Genomic DNA, 24176 nt, shown 5'->3' with positions numbered 1-24176 from the left:
AGTAGGCCAGGATAGAACTTTATTCCATGAATCAGTTAGTCGAAACTTGATTTCGGTCCTTCAGTCAGGCAGTTCATTGGCTGATGCTGCCGAAACATCAACTCAATTTGCATCTAATTTAGTTCTGGGCAGACTTAATTACATCTGTATGATGTCCAGAGTTTTATTAAGTTAAGGACAGGTCTGGTATTAACTATTGAAATCACATCAAAACACCCCAAACAGAATAACATGTCTGGTATCAACTATTGAAATCACACCCAAGCACATGAGTAACATAAATGTATGCATCTCCTGTGCCAGAGCTGTCCACCCTTTGTGATAGATGATTGACTATTTCATTCAAACTATTATAAAGTAGTTTGAACTAGTAAGAACCTGATGCAATGTTACTTTCTTTCATTTAGTTTTGTTTTAGATTAATAGTCCTTTACCGGATTCATCCATGCAACCCTCCTTTTACTCCAAAAACTATTTTTATAGGCACAAAGTTTTATTTATTTATTTATTATTATTATTATTTATATATTTATTTTTTACCTAAGTGGCACCAAGAAGATTGTTACAGTAATATTTCATTATTTAAGGGTGTCTACATCATGTGAAGATCATTTGTTTTTGATAAGTAAAGATGTATTAAAGAGCGTTCAAAAGGGGAATGCATCCAAGTACAACAAGCCAAACTTGAGAAAGAAAGAAATACAAAAGAATATAAACATAGGGATTAAGGACCCAGGGATCCTAAGAGATAAATCATCTCATCCAATGATGAACAACTTCCAACAACAACCACCCCCCCCCCCCCCCCCCCCCCCCCCCCCCCAAGCATAAAAGACAGCTAATGATACAGTATTTTAGCATTCCTATAGGAGATTCCTCCCCCTCAAAAGATCTACTATTACGTTCCTTCCAAATGCACCACCAATACAGTATTTTAGCATTCCTATAGGAGATTCCTCCCCCTCAAAAGATCTACTATTACGTTCCTTCCAAATGCACCACCAAACGCATAGTGGTACTACCTCCAAAAATGAATATTGTGAGGACCCATACCACACCCTCTCCATGAGTCATCAAACCTCTCGTAGACTGGGGCATAACCCACTGCATACCAAACAGACCAAAGATGAGGCTCCAACAGTCGTGGGCCACCTGACAATGTAAAAGAAGATGATTGACCGACTCTTCATCCCTTTTGCACATACAACATCAATTGAATGTTACCCGTCCTCTCCTTTTAAGGTTGTCAAGGGTAAGAATTTTGCCCCAAACGGTAGTCCAAACAAAAAAAACCACCTTTAAGGGAGCCTTCGACCGCCATACCATCTTCCAAGGAAAATCAGCCCCTGAGAAACCTGAGAGGCAGCGGAAGAAAGATCGTCTCTCTATACAGCAGGTCCAACAAGTCGACAATGTCATCCAATTCCCAATCCTGAACATGTTGCTAAAAACACACATCCTAAGTGATCCTCCCACTATCAAACCGATAATAGTCGACCACCCAAGCATGACTGCCAGTAGCAATCCTAAATAACCTGGAAAACAAAGAAGCCAACGAATGTTAGCCACACCATACATCCTCCCATAGCCTAATATCCCTGCTGTCTCGAACTCTGAATCTGGTTTGTTTTGAGAAATTATCCCATCCCTTTCGGATAAACTTCCAAACACCCACACAAGCGGACGATCTAACCACTCGGGAGCACCACCCACCTCTCTCCTCCCCAAAGCGGCAAGATGTAACCCACCTCCATAACCGATGGCATTCACCTCCAAATCTCCACAACCACTTCCCTAAAAGAGCCTTATTAAAAGGGATCACCCTCCTGATACCCAAACCACCTAATTGAAAAGGATTGCATACTTGCTCCCACCAAACAAGATGATATTTAAACTCATCCCTCAAACCACCCCAAAGGAAATTTCGCTGAAGCTTCTCTAGCCTTTCGGCCACTAAGACCGGAATCTAAAAAAGAGAGAAAATATGTAGGAAGACTTGACAATGTACTTTTCATCACCTCCCCCCCCCCCCCCCCCGCCCCCCCGCGCGGACAGATATTGTTTCTTCCACCCGGCAATCCTCTTCTCAACTATGTCAATCACAGGATCCCTAACCCCCCCCCCCCCCCCCCCCCCCCCCCCCCCCCCGTCGATGGTGAACCCAAGGGCAATCCCAAGTAAGAGATGGGGAAAGACGAGACCCCACACCCTAGAACCGCTGCAAGATTGGAAATGTTCTGCACCTCCCCCACCGGGACTAAGCTGCTCTTCCCCATATTTATTTTTAGCCTAGAAATGGCCTGAAAGCACACCAAAACACACCTCAGATATCTCATTTGCGACACATCTGCATCACAAAACACCAAAGTATCTTCCGCAAAAAGCAGGTGGGAGATTTCGAGCTGATGATCCAAATCTCTCCCCACCCTGAAGCCCTTAATGAACCTCAAGTCCACAACCCTCCTCAACAACCTGAGAGTCTTCATAACAATGATAAACAGAAACAGCGAGAGAGGGTCCCCTTGTCTCAATCCCCATGAATGGCAAAAAAAGCCAGACGGAACCCGTTCACCAGAACCGAGAACCTCACAGACAAAATGTAGAACTCAATCCACTTCCTCGATTTCTCTCCGAAGCCCAACCTCTCCAACATATAGAGCAGAAAGCTCCAACAAACATGATCATAAGCTTTCTTAACATCAAGCTGAATACCACTACGCAGTCTAGCATCCACACACTCACTGGCAATAAGAGAAGAATCTAGGATATGTCGACCACCAATAAAAGCATTTTAGGATTCGGAAATAACTCCATCCAATACATCCCTCAATCTCAAAGCAAGGACTTTAGCTATAAGTTTGTACATACATCCCACCAAACTAATCGGTCTAAAATCCTTAGCATCGGATGCCCCACCCTTCTTAGGAATAAGAGCGATGAAAGCTGCATTTAAAGATTATCAAATCTCCCATGAGAATAGAATTCTTGGAATATCCCCATCACCTCTCCCTTGACCACACCCCAACTTGCCAACAAAAATCTCATGGTGAAGCCATCCGGACATCTCCAAGCAATCTCTATCCATATCTGAAATCGTATCGAAGTGTAAACCTCCCAGTTGAGGTCTCCACCCATATGCCTCAGTGTACAATTGCTGATAATACGAGCCAATCCCCCTACACACCTCATCCTCTCTACAAAACTCCATCCCATCCACCCGAATCCTCCCAATGTGGTTGCCCCTCCTATGAGTATTGGCCAACCTCTGAAAGAACTTTGTATTACGATCACCCTCCTTGAGCCATAAAGCCCTAGACTTCTGTCTTCAAGAACCGAAGCTTTCCTGCTAACACGAAACTCGAAGTACCGATGACTGTAGCCTCATCCCACCACTAGCGTACTTTCCCCTGGAAGTCGTTTGCTCTAAGCCACATGTTCTCAAACCAAAAGGGTGTACTCTGGGATCTCATCCCCCCACAATCCAACAACAACGAAATGTGATCTGAGACAGGTCTAGCCAAAGCCGTTTGAACCACATCTGGAAAACTCTCCTCCCAATCCCCAGAAACCAAAAATTTGTCCAGTGGTGAGAGAGTACCATAGTCCCTACACTAGACCAAGTGAATGACGCACCCTCCATAGGCAAACCAAAAAGTGTTCCATATCAGAAGACCATCTTCCTCTAGTAGATCTCTCCAAGGGGGATCTGACCGCATTAAAATCCCCACCGACACACCACGGAAGGGCCCACAAATCCTTCACATAACTAAGTTCGTGCCAAAGGATGTGTGTCTTCCCATCATTCACTAGACCGTACACAGCGGAAAAGGTCCACCTAAAACCATCCTCATCCATAACAAAGACACAAGAAATGGAGAATCTCCCGCTCCATACATCCACCCTAGACACCCATCTCCTGTCCCACATAACAAGAACACCCCCTGAAGTGCCCATGGCATCCAACGCTTTCCACTCGACAAATCTTCCACCCCAAAGACTCTTCACCACCCTATCCGACATAAAATCAAACTTAGTCTCTTGTAAACAAACCACCTGATCCCCCCATTTCCTCACTACCATCTTCACCACCTTTCTTTTGTCCGGGTCATTGAGACCATGAACGTTCCATGAAATTATTCGAAGCTTCATAAAAAAATGATGTCATGCCCAAGCCCCTTCCTCCCCCCTCTAATCCCCTTACTTCCCGTCTCCCTAACCAACCCCTCCTTCCTTTCATAATTAACATAACAGATGAGATTCCTCACTTCCCTCTCCCCTTTCCAATTTGAAGGACTCTTTTGTCTTCTACCACCCCCTTTTGCCTTCTTCTTCACCTCCCCACTCCTCCCCTCCACTATCGCATGAAGAACTGACGAAACCTGTTCTTTATATCCTTCACCAGAGACACCCAGCAGCTCACTAGTTGCACCAATATTCTCCTTTACCCACTCCTTGCCTAAATCCACACATCGCTGTTCAGTAAAACCCACCCCCAATTCTTCCGGTCGCACCACCGCTAATGGAGTAATCACCCCCAAACCAGTAATCTCCTCTCCCTGCCCTGGCAAAATATCCAACGGATAATCCCTCTGGTCCTCCATTGCATTGCCATCGCTGCATTCCAGCCCCTGGTCCGTCTCATCACAGGTCCACCAGTGTCCGGAACACCCCCCACCCTTACATCAGACTGCTCTTTGTGCTTATTCAGTTCCTGAACTAACGAAGCTGCAGCATCATCAGTAAGAGTAATACGGATATCTCTGCCAACTCCCACTGAAATCTTCTTCTGACAGCCACCATCACACTCAGGTGCTTCTTTCAGATTAATAATGGCAGACCTACCATAAAACCGTTGAATTTAGAATCTGGTGAACCAAAAACAGTTGGTAACACTTCACTCCTTTGGATGTGATCCTCCATCGTGCAGCCTAAATCCCCGTTGGGAGAATATGGAACTTCTAAAGCTAAACCGGAACAAGTTTCCCCTCTGTAATCCGTTCCATCACCTTGATCAGAAGCAACTCTATGCATACCAACAGTAGACCCACCCATATGAGCAAACTCCGAACCCCCAACTCTCTCCACAAACTAGTGGGCACAGGTCAGTGTCATCTCACCCTCCTCTAGCGAGCCATCCTCAGAAGTTACCTCAACCACAGGCGATAAATTCCGAGCATCCACCGACAACCCATCATACTCCGATCCCAAACCACTTCTCAACACCCAACGAAGGAGTAGAAGAAGAAGAAGGAGCAGATCAAGGGCTCCGAGAGTTCAAAGAAGAGGAGGGCGTACCAGAGTTACGTTTGTGAGCAACCCATTTCTTTTTGTCTGTTCTTGTCCATCGCCTTCCTATTTGTGTAAGAATTTTTTGAAGGATCAGGAGGGTATAGTTCTTCATCAGAGGTTGCTGCTCAGGGCTTTCAAAAAATTCATAAACAATCAAGGCAAGAAATGCTTCTTGATTATTTTTTTATTTTTTATTTTTTATTTATTTTTTATTTTTTTTATAATTACAGGGGTAGCTCTACCTATGGCAATCAGGAGTATGTTTGTTCACTTGTCATGTGTTTTAGTTACATAGTATGTCCATCAATCAATGGGGTACTATTGCCCAAACAATGACCCGAGACTCCGAGAGAGGCGGGGGGACCAAGAACGTAATGTTGTTCGGCACGCCTGCCTACGTCCACACCTCGAGCAATTCTCGAGGCTTCCAAAATCCACTACTATCAACTCTCCTTCACAGGTGGAGAGCAAACCTTTACTATGCTTCACAAGCTTCTCTCTCTTTGGTTGAGAAATGAATTTACTATGAATTTATGAAGTTGGAGATCTTGCTGGAAATTCTGCTTAGGGAGCAGAATTTCTCTGACCTTTTTCATCAAAGCTGATTTAAATGGCCAAGTATTTTGGTAAACTAAATTTATAGTTTCAAAGTATAATATTTAAACTTTCAATTGGCTTTGGATTCACTCAATTTGGTTAAGAATCGAATTTTTCATGAATTTTCAAAATTGGAAGCAATTTACTGAAATTCTGATTTTCGGACATAATTTCTCTGGACTTTTGTAACAAAACTGTTTCAACCGGGAAATGATTTGGTTAAACTAAATTTACATTTTCAAAGTTTAGTGTTTAAGCTTTCAATGGGCTTTGGATTCATTCAATTTGCTTAAGAATTGAATTTTCAAAGTTGGAGGTAACAAGCTAAAAATTCTGTTTTTTGGACAGAAAGTTAGGAGTGTTCCTATGGATTTAGTTTTTCGTTTGGAGTGTTTTTATTTCGGTGGATTTTGGGGTTTACATCCAAAATTGAGGTAGGGGTGTCTAACCCACTTATTTATAGGATTTAGTGAGTTTTCTGTGTGATTCTCTTGTTGTAGCATGCTAAATTTCATAATTGACGTAGTCTTAGTTTTAATTTTTGAGCAAGTGTTGTTCTCATGATTTCTTGGTGTTGAAATTGTGACAATTGATGTGTTTGTGATGATGAGGTGAGCCTAGCATGATTAATATGTTGTTATTGTGCCAATTCATGAATTACTATGTTCCATTATGTGAAAGTATAAGTACGAGGTTATTTAAGTTGCAAATATACACCCTTCATGATCACGTTAAGTACTTGCCAATGCACATGCTATATAGATGATAAATTGCCTGTGAGAAAGCATATGTAAATTTTATGGAGAAAGCATGTTCATTGTATTCTTGAATATCATTATGATTGAAATTATGGAATTGGTACTCAGGCATGCCATGTCATTCATCACGCATGCATCGGTGTGGGTTTGTGTGGAGGCTTGTATGCGAGAAATGAATTTTAAAAAGTTTTGGTGAAAAAGTTTGTGAAAACCGAACGAAGGAGAGTCGCCTCATGTCTTGGGTGTTAATCCAACCTAGAGGGGAGAACGAGCAGGTTATGTTGTATACGGTTGAGTTACCTATGCCCCAAATGGTGCTAGGGAGTTGCCCTAGGCCAAGGATAGCTAGCCAATCTTCCCTCGTGGTGACGGGGAGTCGCCTCGTGCCAGGTTGTATTAACGATTTTGGCGTGAGTTGTGTGGAGCGAGTGTGGTGCTTGGGGATGCATTCATTCATGGCATGAGGCGTACATATTTTTATTTATTGCTTGTGTTGCTGACCTTCTTATCCTTGTTATCTAAATGTCGTTATATGGAGTTCTTATCCTTCCCAAGTGCATGATCCCTTCCTTTTTCTTCCCCTTTCTTTATGTGCAGCTCACGGGTCCTTAGGAAGAGTGTTTTAGCCACTCTCTACTACCCCTTCCTTAACATTTTTAGGAAATGGAAAGAATGCGGAGGAGGAGGTGTTGCGGATCTATTTTGCCTATTTGGTGATTATTTTGGACATGTATTTTTTGTGTTGATCTATGTATATTGAGGATGTTTGATGTAATTGATATGGTCTTTGGAGATTTTTGATGTAAGTGAGATTATTAATGTAACTATTGTGTTATGAATTTTCGGGTCGTCATAAAATGGTATCAGAGCTTGACCCAACTAGAAGTGTGTCGACGGAGACGTCGGGTTCCCAAGGGGGGTGGAATTGTGAGGCTCAGTGGGTGGGAGCATGCGTGTGATAGGCAAGGCTCTGGTGCGAGTTACGTGTGCTCACAATTCCCACATCGCCTGGGTGTGGAAGCGTGAAGTGCTATATTGAGGTCATAGTTGTCAAAGGCGCCTGAGGCGCAAGGCGCCTCCAGGCGCCATGTTTGCACCTTGGGTACACTTAAGGCGTCTGTGTTAAGAGAGGCGTGCGCCTTTCTGACCAAGGCGCCAGGCTACAGGCGCTATAAAGGCGCGCCTGCATGAAACTGTAGTTTTTTTACTTTTTTTTGCTATTTTTTTTTTGTTTGTTTATTGTCTGTGACTCTGTGTAAGTGTGTATTGTTATATTATTGTATTCTATTATTTTATTACTTAATATAGTAGAAAGCTCAAAGCCGAAAGCCTTGCAAAATAAAAATAAAAAAAAAAAAAAAAAAGAGAAGCAAAGGAAAGAAGAAGACAGAGGCAGTGAAGGCAATACAGTGCTCACTCGGACTCTCGGATCTGCGTCGCGCCGTCGGCAAACACTCAGCAGGTAAGTTCTCCTTCTTCTCTCCTTCTTCTCTCCTCCTCTTCTCGGACCTGCCGGATCTGTCAGTTTTTTTTTTTTTTTTCTACTTTTCTTCTTCTTTTCTTCCCTCAACTCTCGGACTCTCGGCTCTTTCTTGCCAGATTTATATCATTTATTTTTATTTTTCTTCTTCTTTTTATTTTATTTTATTTTATTTATTTATTTATTTTTCCTCCAGTTTTATTCTTCTTTTTCTTTTTCTTTTTTCTTCTTTTCTTCTTCTTCTCTCGAGTCTCGGCTCTCTCCTGAGTCCTGGCAGATTTGTTTTTTTTTTTTGTCTTCTTTTTATTTTTTTTATTTATTTTTTCTTTCTCCAGTTTTTTTCGTCTTTTTTTTTTTTTTTTTTTTTTTTCTTTTCTTCTTCTTCTTCTCTATAAAATCTCAAAGGCTCGCGCAAATTTCAACAATATTTTCTTATATTAAAATTTGATTCTGGGACACAATTAATTAAAAATCAGTAATGGATCCTTGGGTTAGTCCAACGTAATGGATCCCCTTAGTGTCAGTCCAAACATCTTTGTCCAACGTAATGGTGTCTTTCAATTGTATATTTTTTTTTCTACTCTTCTTCTCGGCTCTCTGTGCTTCTGCTCTTCAGAGTTCAGCCTCTTCTTTTATTTATTTTTTTTATTTTTTTATATTCTGTGCTGCTGGAATAAATTGTAGTATACATATCAGTTGGTATATGGTATCATGCAGTCCATATATGCATATATATTACATCTCATATAGTAGATAAATCTCATATAGTATATGCAAGTAATAAGTGTGTGTGTATATAAATGTATGAACATGTTATGCAGTCCATATATGATGTTTATGTTTGTTTGTTTTAGTTTTAATATGTTTGATTATTCACTGTTGAACTCAAGTACTTGATTTACTTGGTTTTGCAATCTTTATGTTGAATATTTAACTAAAGTAATTCATTTAGTTGACTTTTACATCTTTAAATATACTATTGCATCTTTAATATTTTATTGGGTGGGTTTTGTTTTTTTTTTTTTCAACGTGCGCTTTACTTCAGTCGGGCGCGCGCCTCGCCTTGCGCCTCAGGCTTCAGGAGGCATTTGCGCTTTTGTGCGCCTTGAGCCTTTAACAACTATGATTGAGGTTCATCACCCTTCTTTGACACTACGCAGTTTAAAGTTGTGATGGCCGTGATCCTATCATTACTCTGGAGTTATGCGTGCTTAATTTGGAGTAGTACCAGGATGGGTGACCTTCTGGGAAGTCTCTGGTGTGGGGGAGCCAAAAGTGGATAATATTGTGTCTGGATAGGGTGAGGGCCGTTACAAGATTCTAAAGAAAATCAATGACAACGCCTATATGATTGATTTACTTGCTGATATGGCCATTTATCCTACCTTCAACGTGGCTGACATTCAAGAATATTATTTGCCAGATTTGGGTAACTTGTGGACGAGTTCTTTTCATGCAGGGGAGTCACAAGTATCTGAGCATACAGGGTCATCGAAAATCAGGGAGGCTGAAAAGGTAATGAGAATAGATGAAAAAATAAATAAGGAAAAGTCAACAATAGAAAATGGAAAAGTTGAAAATAAAGAAGAAGATTGGTGGTGTTGTTCACAATAGGCAACACCATGATTGGTGTAGTTGCCAACAATAGATAGCTTGATTGAAGAATTATTCTATATTGCAAGATTTAAGGAGGATCCTGTTCCATCAAATCTCAGCAGATGCCTCTTTCCCCTTTAGTAGAGTATTATTTGACGGATGCTTTACTTTTTTTAAAAAATTATTTTGACTTGCCTATATAAAGTCAAGAGATGTAGTTTGCAAGCAGACATTTTATCAATGTAATTTCAAGTTTTCTCTCCTGTGAGTGTGTTCTTTGTGAATTCAAGGGTTTTAACCCTGTTCTTTATCTTCGCTATGTTACCTTTTCTGAAAAATGGCATGACTACTTGAATGTCAAGTTAGATATCTAAGTGTGCCACTTAGACATCTAAGTTGCCCTTTCAGAATTTTGGCTCAGCTATTTGAATGTCTAATTTGGCATCTAAGTTTGACCACGTAGGTGACTAAGTGTCTTTTACAAATTTTTTGATCACATATTGGAATGTCAAGTTAGACATTTAAATGTGCTTTTTAGGCATCTAAGTCATCTTTTCCATAATATCAAGTTTATTCAAGGTCATTTAGGCGTCTTAGTAAGCCGCTTAGGCGTCTAAATCATCTAAAGTACTGAAAACTTCTTTCAAGTCTTAAGTCTCTTCCAACTTGCCAAATGACCCTTTATATACGAGTCATCTACGTTTATGGTTTAAGTCAATGCTTCTAGAGACCTTAAGATGGTATTTATTTATTTATTCAATTATTAAGTCCTAGTCTCTCTTTTGTCTTCGGATTGAGCTTTCATCAAAATGCATCACAAATTACTTTACATTGAATCTAGCTCTCACCAAATGCCTATACTTCCCGTGGTCGTGAACTTTGTCTTCAATTGCTTTAAGTTCCATCACCACGAGGCACGGTCCATTTGAGCTTTATGATTTGTCCATGATATTTTATTGAGTTTAAAGTCAAAACCTGATTAACACAAACTCAAGTGGAATATTAAATTCGCACTTTAATTGTTTGTTATCGTCAAAATTACTCAAATGCCATTGGGTTGAAACCTTGTGGTCAATTGATATAATACTTATATCGTGCTGGCAAATGGTTGTCTTCATATGTCATTTCATATATTTCTAATTTTTTCAGAGCCTTTTTAATCTAGTGATTTGGGAAAACATGGCTAATACTGATTTCATCCTTCTAGTTGTCTTTTTTTGTGTAGTGACTGCCATTTCAGTCTTACCTGTAACAAATCAGTGCATACAATTGGATGCTTAGTGAAGACAAAAGCCACACCCCAGACAATCTCTTGTCTACTAATCCTAAAGAAATGCAGAAAATGCATTACTGCTTTAAGCATTTTAAGTGAGCCGTGAAACTCTATTGTTTGCAGTGCAAATAAATATGCATTTACTGGCTGGTGTAAACTGCCATTTCTATTATTGGTCATTAGGCAGTTCATAAGATCTTTGAATTAGCGACCAGGAAGCAAGTGTTTTTGTTGTGAAATATATCCTCCTAACCATCCTTCTTTATTTACTTTTTATTTGTGGTTCGTTATATAGTTTTCATTATAAGAATATTGCATATTTTCACTGGAATGATGCTTTTTGGATTTTGTTTCAGATGTAAATTCATGAACTTTTCTAGAAATACCAGATGCCTGAAATGCAAAGCGAATGGGCCTGAGAGGGTTTCTGTAGGTGATGTTGAAATGAAGAAAGGAGATTGGAACTGCCCAAAGTGAGTTATTGCTTTTGACATGTTAAGCAACATTCCTAGGAAAAATGTTGTATTTCGTCAAAATCATTTGGTGGGCAAATAGCATAAGTTTTGGCAAATTTGATTTAGAATTCATTTTGCACTGCATGCGACTATAATACTAATTAAGAACAATGATACTGACACGGGATTGAGGCATATGACACAATGAGGTTTGACTCGAAAATCGTAAATGGATACGCATAAGGCGATGACATAAATAAAATATATTATCTTTTATATTTATTATACACGACTAATAAATATTTTATGATCGTAACATGAAGTTTACGACTTGTAATATATATATATATATGTAATGTCTATGTATGCGTGTGTTTGTGTGTGCATGTGGATATGTATATGTATATCTGCTACACAAAATTTGATGATTTTGTTTTCTACATGCAATGTCCACCCTTCTATAAAACCTTCCTACGTGGTAGTTTTTTTGTCTAATTTTTTTTAAAAAAAATGGTTGTACTTTATATGAATTTTGTTGAACCTTTAATTTGAATTTGCATATAATCGTGCCATCCTTTTCCATGCCCATAAAATGTTGGTCATGTATCCAAAACAAATATATATATATATATATATTTCAAAATTATAGATACGTCCGAAATATGTTTGGGAATGTGTTAGAAGTGTGTATAAAATTTTTCTGACACTGACAACTTCTTAGAAGTGTTACCCTGCTTCTTCAAATACAAGTCTGTCTTTGTTATTTCTGTTGGAATAATGATAGAAACCCAAAAGTTTCCCACCAAATTAGGACCCGAACATGACGTGGCTTGGACATGTCAGATTCAGTAAAACATCCTAAAACAAATATTTTTTCTAAAAAACGGATTCTCTCTCAATGCTCTCTCTATATATTTGCGCTCTATATATGCACACACATATATAGCCCCTTGTAATTCTCTCTCTATATTTCTTTCTTAGTTTATTTATCTTTATATCTCTATTGATTCACTGTGCATCTATATTACCCATCTCAGCTGTAAATTTCTGGACAATGAAGCTGTACCGTACAATTTGTGGTACCCAAAAAAAAAAAAAAAAAAAAAGGCTGTACAATTTGTTTTGATTTTGGGTATGAACTGCTTATGTCTCTAGATTCAGTCTATGTTCATCTATATCATCCATATCAGTTATAAGTTCCTTTATCTCACGGGTTCGATCCATCACTTTGTTTCTCTCATACACTCTCCAAACAGAGAAGGGGTTTAATCATGAATATATTTATAAAACTAATCTGACGATTTCTACAAAAGCTTATAGTTGTATTATATATCTATAATTGGTCTAACATGTGGTCTATTAGATACCAAAAGCTTATATTTGTCTAGGTAAAATAATACCAAAAGCTTATATTATGTCTTGAGTCTTTTTTCCCTAGCATATTGCATGGGACATTCATTGGGTGATGCACATTTATGCATACAACCTTTTTTTCCCTTGCCCAGCTCGGGAATATAATTATTTTTTTTAACATGGAGTGTGCGTTCTGTTAATTGTTTAATGTATTTTCATTTTGTTTTGTTCTTATAAAACGAGTTGTGTATAGGTGTGAGTTTATGAATTTTGCAAGCAACACCAAGTGTTTGCGTTGCCGTGGGCCACGTCCCAAGAGAGAGCTGGTTCCCGGAGATTGGGAGTGCCCCAAGTGAGTCTCTCGGTCTCTGTGTTTTGAAGTTCAAACTTGGAAGTTAAAATATACAATATCAATCAACGAATCAATTTCCTTGTGCAGATGTGATTTTGTGAATTACAGAAGGAACATGGTCTGCCGGAAGTGCGATTGTGAGCGTCCTAAAGTGGCCGCGGCACAGTATGAAGATCAGTTATGGAGGAAGCCCAGATAGGTAGCCAAGCTTCTTTTGAAAAGCGGCAATACTGATTCATGCACGGAGAGAAGTTGATGATGAGAACTTTTTCAAGATAAAATTCCCTACAATTGACTTGTGCATTTAGATTTGGTTGGTATTCTGCTGTCACAGAGAAGATAATCAAGGTGGGATATGCTTTCCTCTCTAATTTTGTTGATTTAGATGAACTTTTTTGGGCATTGTTGGCTGTGTAATTTGGCATTTTGCCACTGGTTGGTCCTCTTTTGTTAGTGTTTTAGGATGAAAATTGAAAAGCATTTGGTAGTTAATTGCAGAAAATTCCCATGAATTGTCCTCCCTGAACTGCCGGCTGGTTGCAAATTCTTCTTAACCTATGAATAAATTGTGTCATTAGTTGCAAATAACGCGACAGTGTTAGTTTACTGTTAATATTTTTCCACTTGGAAGAAGATAATAAGGAAAAGGGCAAAGCTAATTCAAACATGATTAATTAGTTGCAATTTTGTAATTTTTTTGTTCCTAAAAATACTCACTTTTGCTGTGCCTTGTGCAGACTTGAACACGTGCTCCTGCAAAATATTTTGCTCTGAAAATATTTTTTTTAAAGTAAAATATATATTTTTAACTTTAGTTTTCAGTGGTTGACAAAGATAGGTGAGGTTGAGTTCGAGTTCATCCGGTGGGGCGTGATAAATAACTTGTCAGGTTTTTAATATTTTTTTCTTCATTAATATTTTACAACTAAATATCAATATATATATATATATTTTTTTATATCCCAACAAACGGGGTAATAGTGTGAAATATCTTCAAGAAAGTTATAAATAGTATGAAAGTTACTTTGAAAATGTTTTTGCTAACCTAAATTGCCTTCTTATATTACATGCTAGAAAAGCAAGAAAAATGAATTTTCTTCATGTAAATCAATTTTATTTTTTTATTTTTTTTAAAATCTAATTGCTTCAATCCACTGTCCAGGTCAGTACTAGAGCCAAGAATTGATGGTCAAAGTGATTTTGCATATTTCTTGTACCGTATTGTAACGGGTGAGTATTTGTCCATTTAATAAAAAATTTAAACTATTTAGTAGTGTTGCATATCAACTCATTTATTTTTTTAGCACTTATTACACGTATCCAGGGTTACCCAGAGTTAAAAATGGTTAATTTGGTGGTTCAAACAAACCTAGTGAAGGAGTGGCCAATATGGGGACCTACAGATTTAATTGAGATTCATCTATAGAGTATTGCTAAGTTTGAGTGATTTGGAGACTCCTTTGACAAGGACATTGCTTCCCAGAGACTTCAAATCATTTCATATTTTTCCTTCCTTTAAACTCATATTTCATTACAATTTGAATTCTGATATGGTTGATCATAATCTAAGTAGCTAGACATTGAAAACTCATATATTATGTTTGGAAGTAATGAAATTTTGAACTAATAAATTATAATTCGGACTTGTTTTTGACAACAAAACTAATCAATACAAATATATATATATATATATATATATATATATATATATATCACACAAATCTTCCTCTAGCTTGAGGAAAATCAATAGAGAATAGAGACTAATATTAAGAGAAAAAAAGAAGTGGAAGAAGAAGTGTCATCCGAAAATGAGAAAAAGAAAGAGTGGGTGGACTAAAATGAAGTCAACCCATTTTGGCTTGTAGAACCCTCCAAAGTCAACAGTCAAAAGAACCACAGTGACTAAAGTGCCCATCAATGATCATCACATCCACCACAGTGCCACAAAATATCATCTTCTCCCTTAACCACACTAACCAGTTCATAATCATAATCCCCCAAATAAATAACTAGATAAATGGAAAAAAATAGAGGAAAAATATTGGGACCCGGCCACATGGCGCGCAAATGGAGATGCGTCAAAATCAGAAAAATACGAAATAAGCATTTACCAAAACAAGTAATTCACCTCGTTCGTGAAGGCAAGTCAACCAATTTTAATTAAATTCCCACCAGGAGGACTTCTAACAAAGGAGGGAACTCTATAAAAGTCCATCCATAATAAATATATGTTCAAAGAAAAGGTACTGTCAATTTATTTTTATTTGTGAATCAATGAACTAAATATGTCCGAGGCATGTACTTCTTTTATTTTTGTTTTTATTTCTGGTAAGTAAGGTGAGTAATACTTTTTGGTAAATATTTTGAAATTTAAAGGTAATTTATCAGTAAAAATTATTGTAGAATATTTTAAAATTAAGATTGATATTTGTAAATTATTAAATTATTTGAATTTCAATATTTTGTACTATAGTATTATTTAAGGACAAGTAATTTTACTTGTGAGGATAGGAGATATGTTTGTTACTGTAGAATATTTTAAAATTATGATTGATATTTATAAATTATTAAATTATTTGAATTTTCAAGTTGTTGTATTACTGTAATTTTTTTTTTTTATCCTTAATTGGTACTCAGACAACCATATATATTCATACCTTGAACTCTTGACCTTCCTTTGGCAATAAGAGCTTGGTAACCCATTGGTTTGTATTACAGTATTATTTGATGATTACAGCGGAAGAAATTTTTTCAAGAAAGGTGTGGGAAAATATTATTTTGTAAGTTTGAAAAGCATAAAATAGAAAAAAAAATGATTATACCTATCAAAACTACAATTGTGATTTCAAATAGACAAAATAAATAAATTTCTATTACACCAGCTCCATTTGTACACCCAATTATTTATATCCATTTTTTAAGACAAATAAATAAATAATGATAATAATATATTAAATTATTAATTATAAAAAATGTAATTATTTTTATTAATTTTTAAATTGTTTATATGTGAGAAAAGTTTTAGCCATTAATATAGAGACCTACTCCAAAAATATATAGTAACACGCAAATATTTGGAAAGTTAGGTGACAAATTTTCTTTCATATTGAGTGTTAATCACATATACAAATCACTAATTGATGAGGATTTAATAAGTAACTAAAATAAGACTCACAATTTTCACAAGAAACTAAAATTTTCTTATTTTATAGGGTGAATTGTAAAAAAAACCTCATGACTATTAGTCAGTTGCAAAAAAATTCCCTTAAGAATTATTTTGGCAAAATCCCCCCTCAATTATCTTGAGGGGGTATTCTAACTGATGTCCATTTAGCAATTTTTTGAGGTAATTTTTTAGACCAAATTACCCCTCAACATTACTGGTTTGGGCATTGTTCAGTCCTCGATTAAATCAGGTGAGTAACAAATTCTGCCAAACCCAGAATTTCCGATAATGATCACCCAAACAATACTAAAATTATTACAATTTATGCCAAAATAAACTGTATTGACAACCACTTTTTGGGAAACTTTCCGCATTGTAGTGAGAATAAATTAGATTATTAAATACACTGACAGGCTTAGAAATCAAGAAGAACAAAATGTATATATGCACACAATCAAGTCTCTAGTTCTACATATATATATACACACACAATTCAATAGATCACACACAAAAAGATGCACACAAATTCAATTGATCACACAAAAAAAACCGGAAATCAGTTAGAATACCAGAGAAGCCGGCGTTCTTCACGCCCTTTGCCCTCACCATCAACTCTCTACCACCGTCAAGAACCAGAGACGCCGGCGTTTGGAGTGCGTCTAGTTATCGGTGGTCGTCTCTGCACCGTCGAAGCATCATCTCGATTCTCGCCCTTCTTGCTCGCCATCGCCGGTGGGTTCTTCAGTGTTCTCTCTGCTACACGAACGACATGCCATCACCCTTTCTTCACTCGATGATTGGCTTGGCAGTGAAAACTTTCATTCTCTTTGTAGAATTAATGCCAAATCTGTTTTGATTTTAGAAAGAGAGATAAGGGGTTTATTATTTGGTGAGTTTCTATTTGATGAATTAATACCAAATTTGTGATTTTTACTTAATAAAAATAAGCTCCATCGTTAAATTGAAGAGTCAGAGAATCAGGGAGGGTGAATTGGGATGGGTTGGAGAGATTTGGGTTGGAGAGATTATTGGTGAATTGAACGGAAATTATGGGTTTGGCAGAATTTGGTGCTCACCGATTTAATGGAGGACTTAACAATGACCAATTCCGTAATGTTGAAGGGTAATTTGGTCTAAAAATTGTCTCAAAAAATTGCTAAATGAACATCAGTTAGAATATCCCCTTAAGATAATTGAGGAGTTTTTTTTGTCAAAATAATTCTTAAGGGAGTTTTTTGCAACAGACTAATAGTCAGGTTTGTTTTTTTTTTTTTTTTTTTGACAATTCACCCTATTTTATATGGGAAAGATTTTAAGAAAAATCAACAATTTGCGAGAAACTAACTTTCCTCCAAATTTTCATTTTCCTTCTTGAACTGTTAAAAAAATTATTTATTTATTATTATTATTATTATTATTATTGTTTTACCTTTCCTGCTACTTCCATCTAACAAACACACCCTAAAATGTTCATAATCTAGACGTATCATTTTAATGTTAAATTACCAAAATTGAAATCAACAGAAAATATATAGTAATCACCAGAAAATATGTTGTAAAAAAAAAGATTGGAGATAATCTTACTTGTTATGTAGAATTTAAGATTGTTGAACTTAGACTACAATTTCTGTTTGGTTAGATAGAAATAACAAGAAGAAAAAAAAAAAAAAAAAATGAAAAATGATAAAAAAAAAAAATAAATAAATAAAAAGAAAAGAAACAAAATGAAATGAAAATTGAAAGGAAAAGTAAAGTGAATTAAAAGGAAAAGTAAAGTGAATTAAAAGAAAATTAATTTTCAAGCATACATTTTATCTGTACTTGCCTAAATTGCTTTATAATGTTATTTCTCTCATGAAATCCCTACAACTATGAAGATGCAATCAGATTTTACGTGAACCACTTTATGTTCGTATTCTTTATTCTGGTGATTGTTCTCACTTCTCAACAACGTCCAAGTATGGCTTTTGGTTTTTTTTTTTTTAAAATGTCTAAGTATTATTTTTCTATTTTCATGTAATTTTATTATTTATAATTTGTGTAATAAAAAAAAAAAAAATTTATTGTAAGATTTTGAACAGGTGCATTGCACCTTTAGTTTCCGAATGTGTGTATATATACACACATACATATATACAGTAATGTTCAATTGCTCTCTTGTGAACAAAAAAAAAGTATACTCACTTTCAATTAAACATGTCTTCAGAAATTTACTACCTAATTAGCACCACCGGAATTTTTTTTTTTGAAAGAAAAAAAAGTGAACGAAGAGTTTAACAAGAAAAACTCTTTTTGTTTTCTTGTTTGCTAATTTTATTTTTCTCTATCGATTAAACGCCACAAATTACATATTCAGGTTTGGCTTATTTGTTTGTTGAGTCAAAGCTGTCACTGCCTTTAATGATATCATGAATCTATTCAAATAGAGAAATTAATGTTCTGATTTTGATTATGGAAAAAATGGTTTATTGTTGGGGACCTCCTCCTGGTCCATTGCCATGCCATCTCGTGAAGTAGGCCACAATTTATAAACTTCATCATTTTTCACAAGTCAAGCTCAAGCCAGACCACACTATATGGTAAATTTTCCATAAATCCATTGAAGTCTCTATCCTTTGACTTTGACGCATAAGCATAATGTCTGGCCCTACCAAAATGAGAAGTTTCATGTATAGCCGTTACGTGGAAAAGTCCATTTTAAAAATCATCTAAATTATTATTTAACCGACATACCCGCAGATAAATATTGCCTATTATTATTATTTATATACAAAATATATATATAAATAGTACCATTATTGCCATATTAAGATTATCATCTATAGGAAAACATTTAATTTCTATGTATCATTTCGTTCTTTTATTGACATGCATCAAATTTAATGAATTAATTGAACGGATGAAAATCTTGATTTAATAGACAATTGTAATAGAAATGCAAGAAGTCAAATAACTAGCCTAAGATTTGAAATCCAACAAGCAAGAAACGAACCCTATCATTCTATATTTTGTAGTCAGTAGTACAAAGATTATAGGATTATTTGATCAAACATATATCTTGATTCATCAACTGCCCTAGTAAAATTTTCTGTAGAGGTTTAGTTTGTGAATATTTGCAAGCAAGAAACTCTTGGGAGACGCGTAACATTGTTGGACGATACTTTTGTTCAGAACGCAAACAAGAAAATGTCAAGGTAGCAGCCAGAACAACATCCCGTGCAATCATTCCATGCTCTGGAGCTGGGAGGCGCGCATCTAACATGTCATTTAGCATTATATTTTGAGTAGATGCTGATGCAAGTGATTGAAGAAGTTCTCCCGGATGCCTTCCCATGAGTGTTTCTAGCGCCACAACCCCAAAACTATAAACATCGCACATTTCATTCACTTCCATGGTGTAGGCAAGTTCTATGCAAACAATAAAGATAATTAATCAATTGTTAGAATATTATTCATGGACCTGTAGTTTTTGGAAAGAAAACGAAAAAAAAAATAGTCCAAGAATTGCATATAAAGAATAGTTCACCTGGGGCGATATATCCAAAAGTGCCTGCAGGTACGGTTTGGTTTGATGAATTCGGATAGAGCCGTCTAGCAGTGCCAAAATCAGAGACAAATGCCTCCGATTCCGAGTCCAACAGGATGTTACTGCTTGATATGTCGCGATGAACAATTGGTGGATTGCAATCATGATGCATATAAGACAAAGCATGTGCAATGCCTTTAATAATGTTCACCCTCCTGGTCCAATTCAATTCCACTGCTTCGTCATCATATCTTAGGGCACAGAATAAGTTGCCTCTTTCCATGTACTCGTAAATTAGGAACATGCAACGGTCATGCAAGCAGAATCCGTAAAGCTTGACTATGTTTCGATGCCTTATTTCTGTTAACATCTGCACCTCATTCCTAAAACTCCTATCGAAAGCTGGTTCTTCGGCTTCTAGTTTATGAAGTTTCTTCAATGCAATAACTTCACCACTCGGCAGTTGTGCCTTGTAAACACTGCCATAACCACCGGTCCCTATGCAGTGTCTAATGTCGAAGTTATCTGTTGCTTTAATGATATCTTCATACACAATGCGTCCATCATAATTCCACACTGAGAACAGATTTTCCTTCTTGATTGCTCTTTCTTCAAATTTCGTATTTTTTCTAACCTTTTTACAGCAGAAGAAAACAGTTCCAAGGATTAAGAAGGCAAGGGAAATGATGATGACAAGCAAAATGGTGCCCAAGTGCACGAATCTGTTTCTCTTTCTACAAGGAGGGAAACCTTCGACTGAACCACATAAACATTTATTTCCCCTTAATTTTAATTCCTGGAATGAGTTGCTTCGAAATTGAAAACTTTGTGGGATTTCTCCCTCCAAATCATTGTATGACAAGTCAATGGACTGCCAATTATAGCTAAAAAAAATGGGAATAGTGCCGGAGAGATGATTGTGAGAGAGATCCAAATGATCTAGATTTTTCAAATTCCCTATCTCTGTTGGTATGGTTCCATTTAACAAATTTTTGGAAAGGTCTAGAGAGTAAAGCCAGTGACCAAGAGATGAAGGGATCTCACCGGTGATATGATTGGAAGAAGTGTTGAGGATGGATAGCTGGGTGATCTTACCAATGGAAGGAGGCAGCCTACCTGTAAGATTATTGAAAGAAAGTTGGAGAGAGGTAAGCTTCCACATCCTTCCAATTTCTGTGGGGATAGAGCCGCTGATAGAATTGTGAGAAATGTCAAGCTCGAGTAGTTGGGTGAGATTAGCCATGGAAAGAGGCAGCATCCCTGTAAGCTCATTGTAAGAAAGTTGAAGGTATTTGAGTTTCGACAACCTTCCGATTTCATATGGGATGGTTCCATTGAACCGACAAAGACTGAGATTGAGACTTGCTAAGTTTGAGAAGGAAGACACAATTGTTGAGGGGATAGAGCCACTGATTCTATTGCCAGAAATGTCGAGCTCAACTATTTGGGTGAGGTTAGCAAGAGAAAGAGGTAGTGTACCTGTAAGACGATTGTGAGGAAGTAGAAGGTATTTGAGTTTTGACAACCTTCCGATTTCATGCGGGATGCTTCCATTGAGGCAACAGTAGTTGAGATTGAGAATTACTAAGTTTGGAAAGGAAGTCATGTTCAATTTCTCTAGCTCTCCCCCCAGGTAGTACCCAGAAAGGCATATCCCAATGACATTTCCAAGCTTATTGCAAGATATTCCATCCCACTCACAGTGACTTGTGGAATTGTCAACTGGAATACTAGTGTTCCCCCACCAACCAGTGCGGAGAAGAGCCTCTGTCTCCTCCATTAATGATGAAGGGATTTCACCGGTGAAGTTGTTACCAGCAAGATTTAGATGAATAAGATAAGTCAAATTAGCAATGGTAGGTGGGACGGAACCGTTAAAATGATTTGAATTAAGGTATATAAATTGTAGCCTGGTGAGATTAGCAATATATGAAAAAATGGGACCGGTGAAATTGTTATAACTTAGGTCCAAGTACTCTAGATTTTTAAGATTCCTTATTTCTGGGGGGATAGAGCCGCTGATAGAATTGTTAGAAATGTCAAGCTGGAGTAGTTGGGTGAGATTAACCATGGAAAGAGGCATCATACCTGTAAGCTCATTGTAAGAAATGTCAAGCTCGAGTAGTTCGGTGAGATTAGCCATGGAAAGAGGCAGCATACCTGTAAGCTCATTGTAAGAAAGTTGAAGGTAATTGAGTTTCGACAACCTTCCGATTTCATATGGGATGCCTCCATTGAACCCACAACGACTGAGATTGAGACTTACTAAGTTTGGGAAGGAAGATACAATTGTTGAGGGGATAGAGCCACTGATACTATTGCCAGAAATGTCGAGCTCAACTATTTGGGCGAGGTTAGCAAGAGAAAGAGGTAGTGTACCTGTAAGATCATTGCCAAAAAGTCGAAGGTATTTGAGTTTTGACAACCTTCCGATTTCATAGGGGATGCTTCCATTGAGCCGACAGTAGCTGAGATCGAGAGTTACTAAGTTTGGAAAGGAAGACATGTTCAATTTCTCCAGCTCTCCCCCCTCGAAGTTCCAATAACGGTATTGGCAGTACGGAGAAAGGTCTATCCCAATGACATTTCCAAACTTATTGCAAGATATTCCATCCCACTCACAGTGACTTGTGGAATTGTGAACTGATGGAATACTAGTGTTCCCCCACCAACCAGTGCGGAGAAGAGCCTGTGCCTCCTCTTTTGATGATGAAGATTTTGATATAATAGATGTGTATGATAAATATTTTGATAGAATAGGTGGTGCGTTTAAGATAATATTAGTTGCTATCCAAACTAGTACAACTGCACAATATTTGAAGGAAACCATGCTTATTTTTCACAAATGGATCAATGGATGGATGCATTTGGTGGTTGTATATAGAATAAATATATATATTACAAAAGGCAAAGTCAGTCAAGCCTAGACACTCCTGCGAAACTTCATGCTAAACTTCGTGGGTAATGGTTGGGGTCCACTCATGTTTAATAAGTTTGCTGGTAGGGTGAAGAATTTGCAGAAAATACTAATGTGAATGCCATGGGAGTGTGGTTTTTGGTGCTGAAATTACACCTAATAACTTAAAATTTTAATTCGAATTATGAAGTACCGATGGGTTATAATTGGTATTAGAGTTATGTATTTAACAGACTCAATTCTAAGTAAATACAAAAAAAAGAAAGTGTTATAAAAAAAATAAAAAATAAAAAAAGAATCTTGAAAGTAGCAAAGTAAATTAGAAAATTTGAAAGTGTTACATGTAGAATATCTATATTCTATAATGAAAAGGGGCGTGTTATGCATTTAATACATGTATGTACACAATTTTTTTTTTCAAGATTATAGTAAGAAAATTTAAAACAAAAGAAATCCTTGTATATAGAATATATATATATTAATTTTACTTAAGGCTAGGATCAAAGCTGAGGAGACTTGTAATTAAGGTCTACACGGACACAGTCAAAGGGAGTCAAGCCCAGCAACTTCTGCCGAGTTTCATGCTAAACGTCGTGGATGTTGTCATCACCAATTTAAGTCATCATTCAAAGTTTTTGACCATTCGTTCCTTGTTGGTAGGGTGAAGAATTTGTAGAAAATATTAATGTGAATGCCCTGTAGAGTGTGGTCTTTGGTCACCCAATTCAAACTGACTAAACTTTGAAGACCACTGTGAGCAAAGTCATTATTTAACAAAAAAACAAATGTTCCACCTTTTTTTTTTATCATTATTTTTTTCTTTTCTTTCTAGAATTAATGCATTCAAGTGTTTGTTTCACTTGTTGGATTATTTTTATTAAACTAATGCTAGTGATAACGCACATTTGATTGGTCTACGTATTTGTATGTTTGTGTTGACTCATTTTTCACAATGAAACCCTATAAAAAAATTAGTTGGGTATTAGTTTTACCTAATAATTTAAATTTTTTGGTCTAATCACGAAGTACAAGCCAGTTAAAATTGATGTCAGAGTTGTATATTTAAGAGGCTTAATCCTAAGTAGATATCAAAGAAGAAAAAAAAAAAAAAAAAAAAACAAGAAAAAAAGAAGAAGAAAAGGAATATTGAAAGTACCAAAGTAAAATAAAATGAATTTTGAAAGTGTTAATCAATTTATGTACACATGGGAGCACCAAAAAGCTACATAGCTCCATCGGCCATGTATTTTTTGGCCTATTGACATTGGTGGAGCCAATAATTCACTTTAGAGGGGTCAACCGTTAATAATATTATAGTAAAAAATTTTGAACCAAAATAAATACATAACAAATGAGGGCGCTTTTCTGAATTTTGATTTAAAAAAATTTGTGAGACTCAGTCGAGGAGGAAAAT

General features: G+C 36.7%; 2 protein-coding genes across 2 annotated transcripts in view; one reads left to right on the top strand and one right to left on the bottom strand.

Annotated features, from left to right (window-relative positions):
* LOC132286367 (zinc finger protein VAR3, chloroplastic-like) overlaps window positions 1–13645 on the top strand; it is a 29203-nt gene extending 15558 nt beyond the window's left edge. Inside the window, exons 5-7 of the mRNA XM_059788694.1 lie at window positions 11350–11466; window positions 13055–13153; window positions 13241–13645. Coding sequence (XP_059644677.1) covers window positions 11350–11466; window positions 13055–13153; window positions 13241–13352 — 328 coding nt within the window. The 3' untranslated portion in view covers window positions 13353–13645. The remainder of the gene's footprint in view (window positions 1–11349; window positions 11467–13054; window positions 13154–13240) is intronic.
* Window positions 13646–19197: 5552 nt separating this feature from the next.
* On the bottom strand, window positions 19198–22691 carry LOC132286366 (probable leucine-rich repeat receptor-like protein kinase At1g35710). The gene is made up of 2 exons (XM_059788693.1): window positions 19846–22691; window positions 19198–19727 (listed from the first exon to the last, which is right to left on the bottom strand). Exons 1-2 carry the CDS (start codon window positions 22673–22675, stop codon window positions 19357–19359), a joined length of 3201 nt encoding a protein of 1066 aa, XP_059644676.1. The 5' UTR covers window positions 22676–22691; the 3' UTR covers window positions 19198–19356.
* Window positions 22692–24176: the final 1485 nt, after the last annotated feature.

Source organism: Cornus florida, unplaced genomic scaffold (genome assembly GCF_030987335.1).
Source record: "Cornus florida cultivar Cherokee Brave unplaced genomic scaffold, ASM3098733v1 CherokeeBrave_3.0.0_Hap2_Chr11, whole genome shotgun sequence".
NCBI lineage: Eukaryota > Viridiplantae > Streptophyta > Magnoliopsida > Cornales > Cornaceae > Cornus > Cornus florida.
Note: the sequence above shows the minus strand (reverse complement) of the source record. Positions and strands in the feature narration are given on the sequence as shown.

What these genes read in the sequence shown, in the direction of transcription:
- LOC132286366 (XM_059788693.1), bottom strand. Translation starts at nt 22,675, where the DNA reads ATGGTTTCCTTCAAATATTGTGCAGTTGTACTAGTTTGGATAGCAACT. An exon ending in TTTTGGATATATCGCCCCAG is followed by an intron (nt 19,728 to 19,845) that starts GTGAACTATTCT and finishes TTGTTTGCATAG; the next exon opens with AACTTGCCTACACCATGGAA.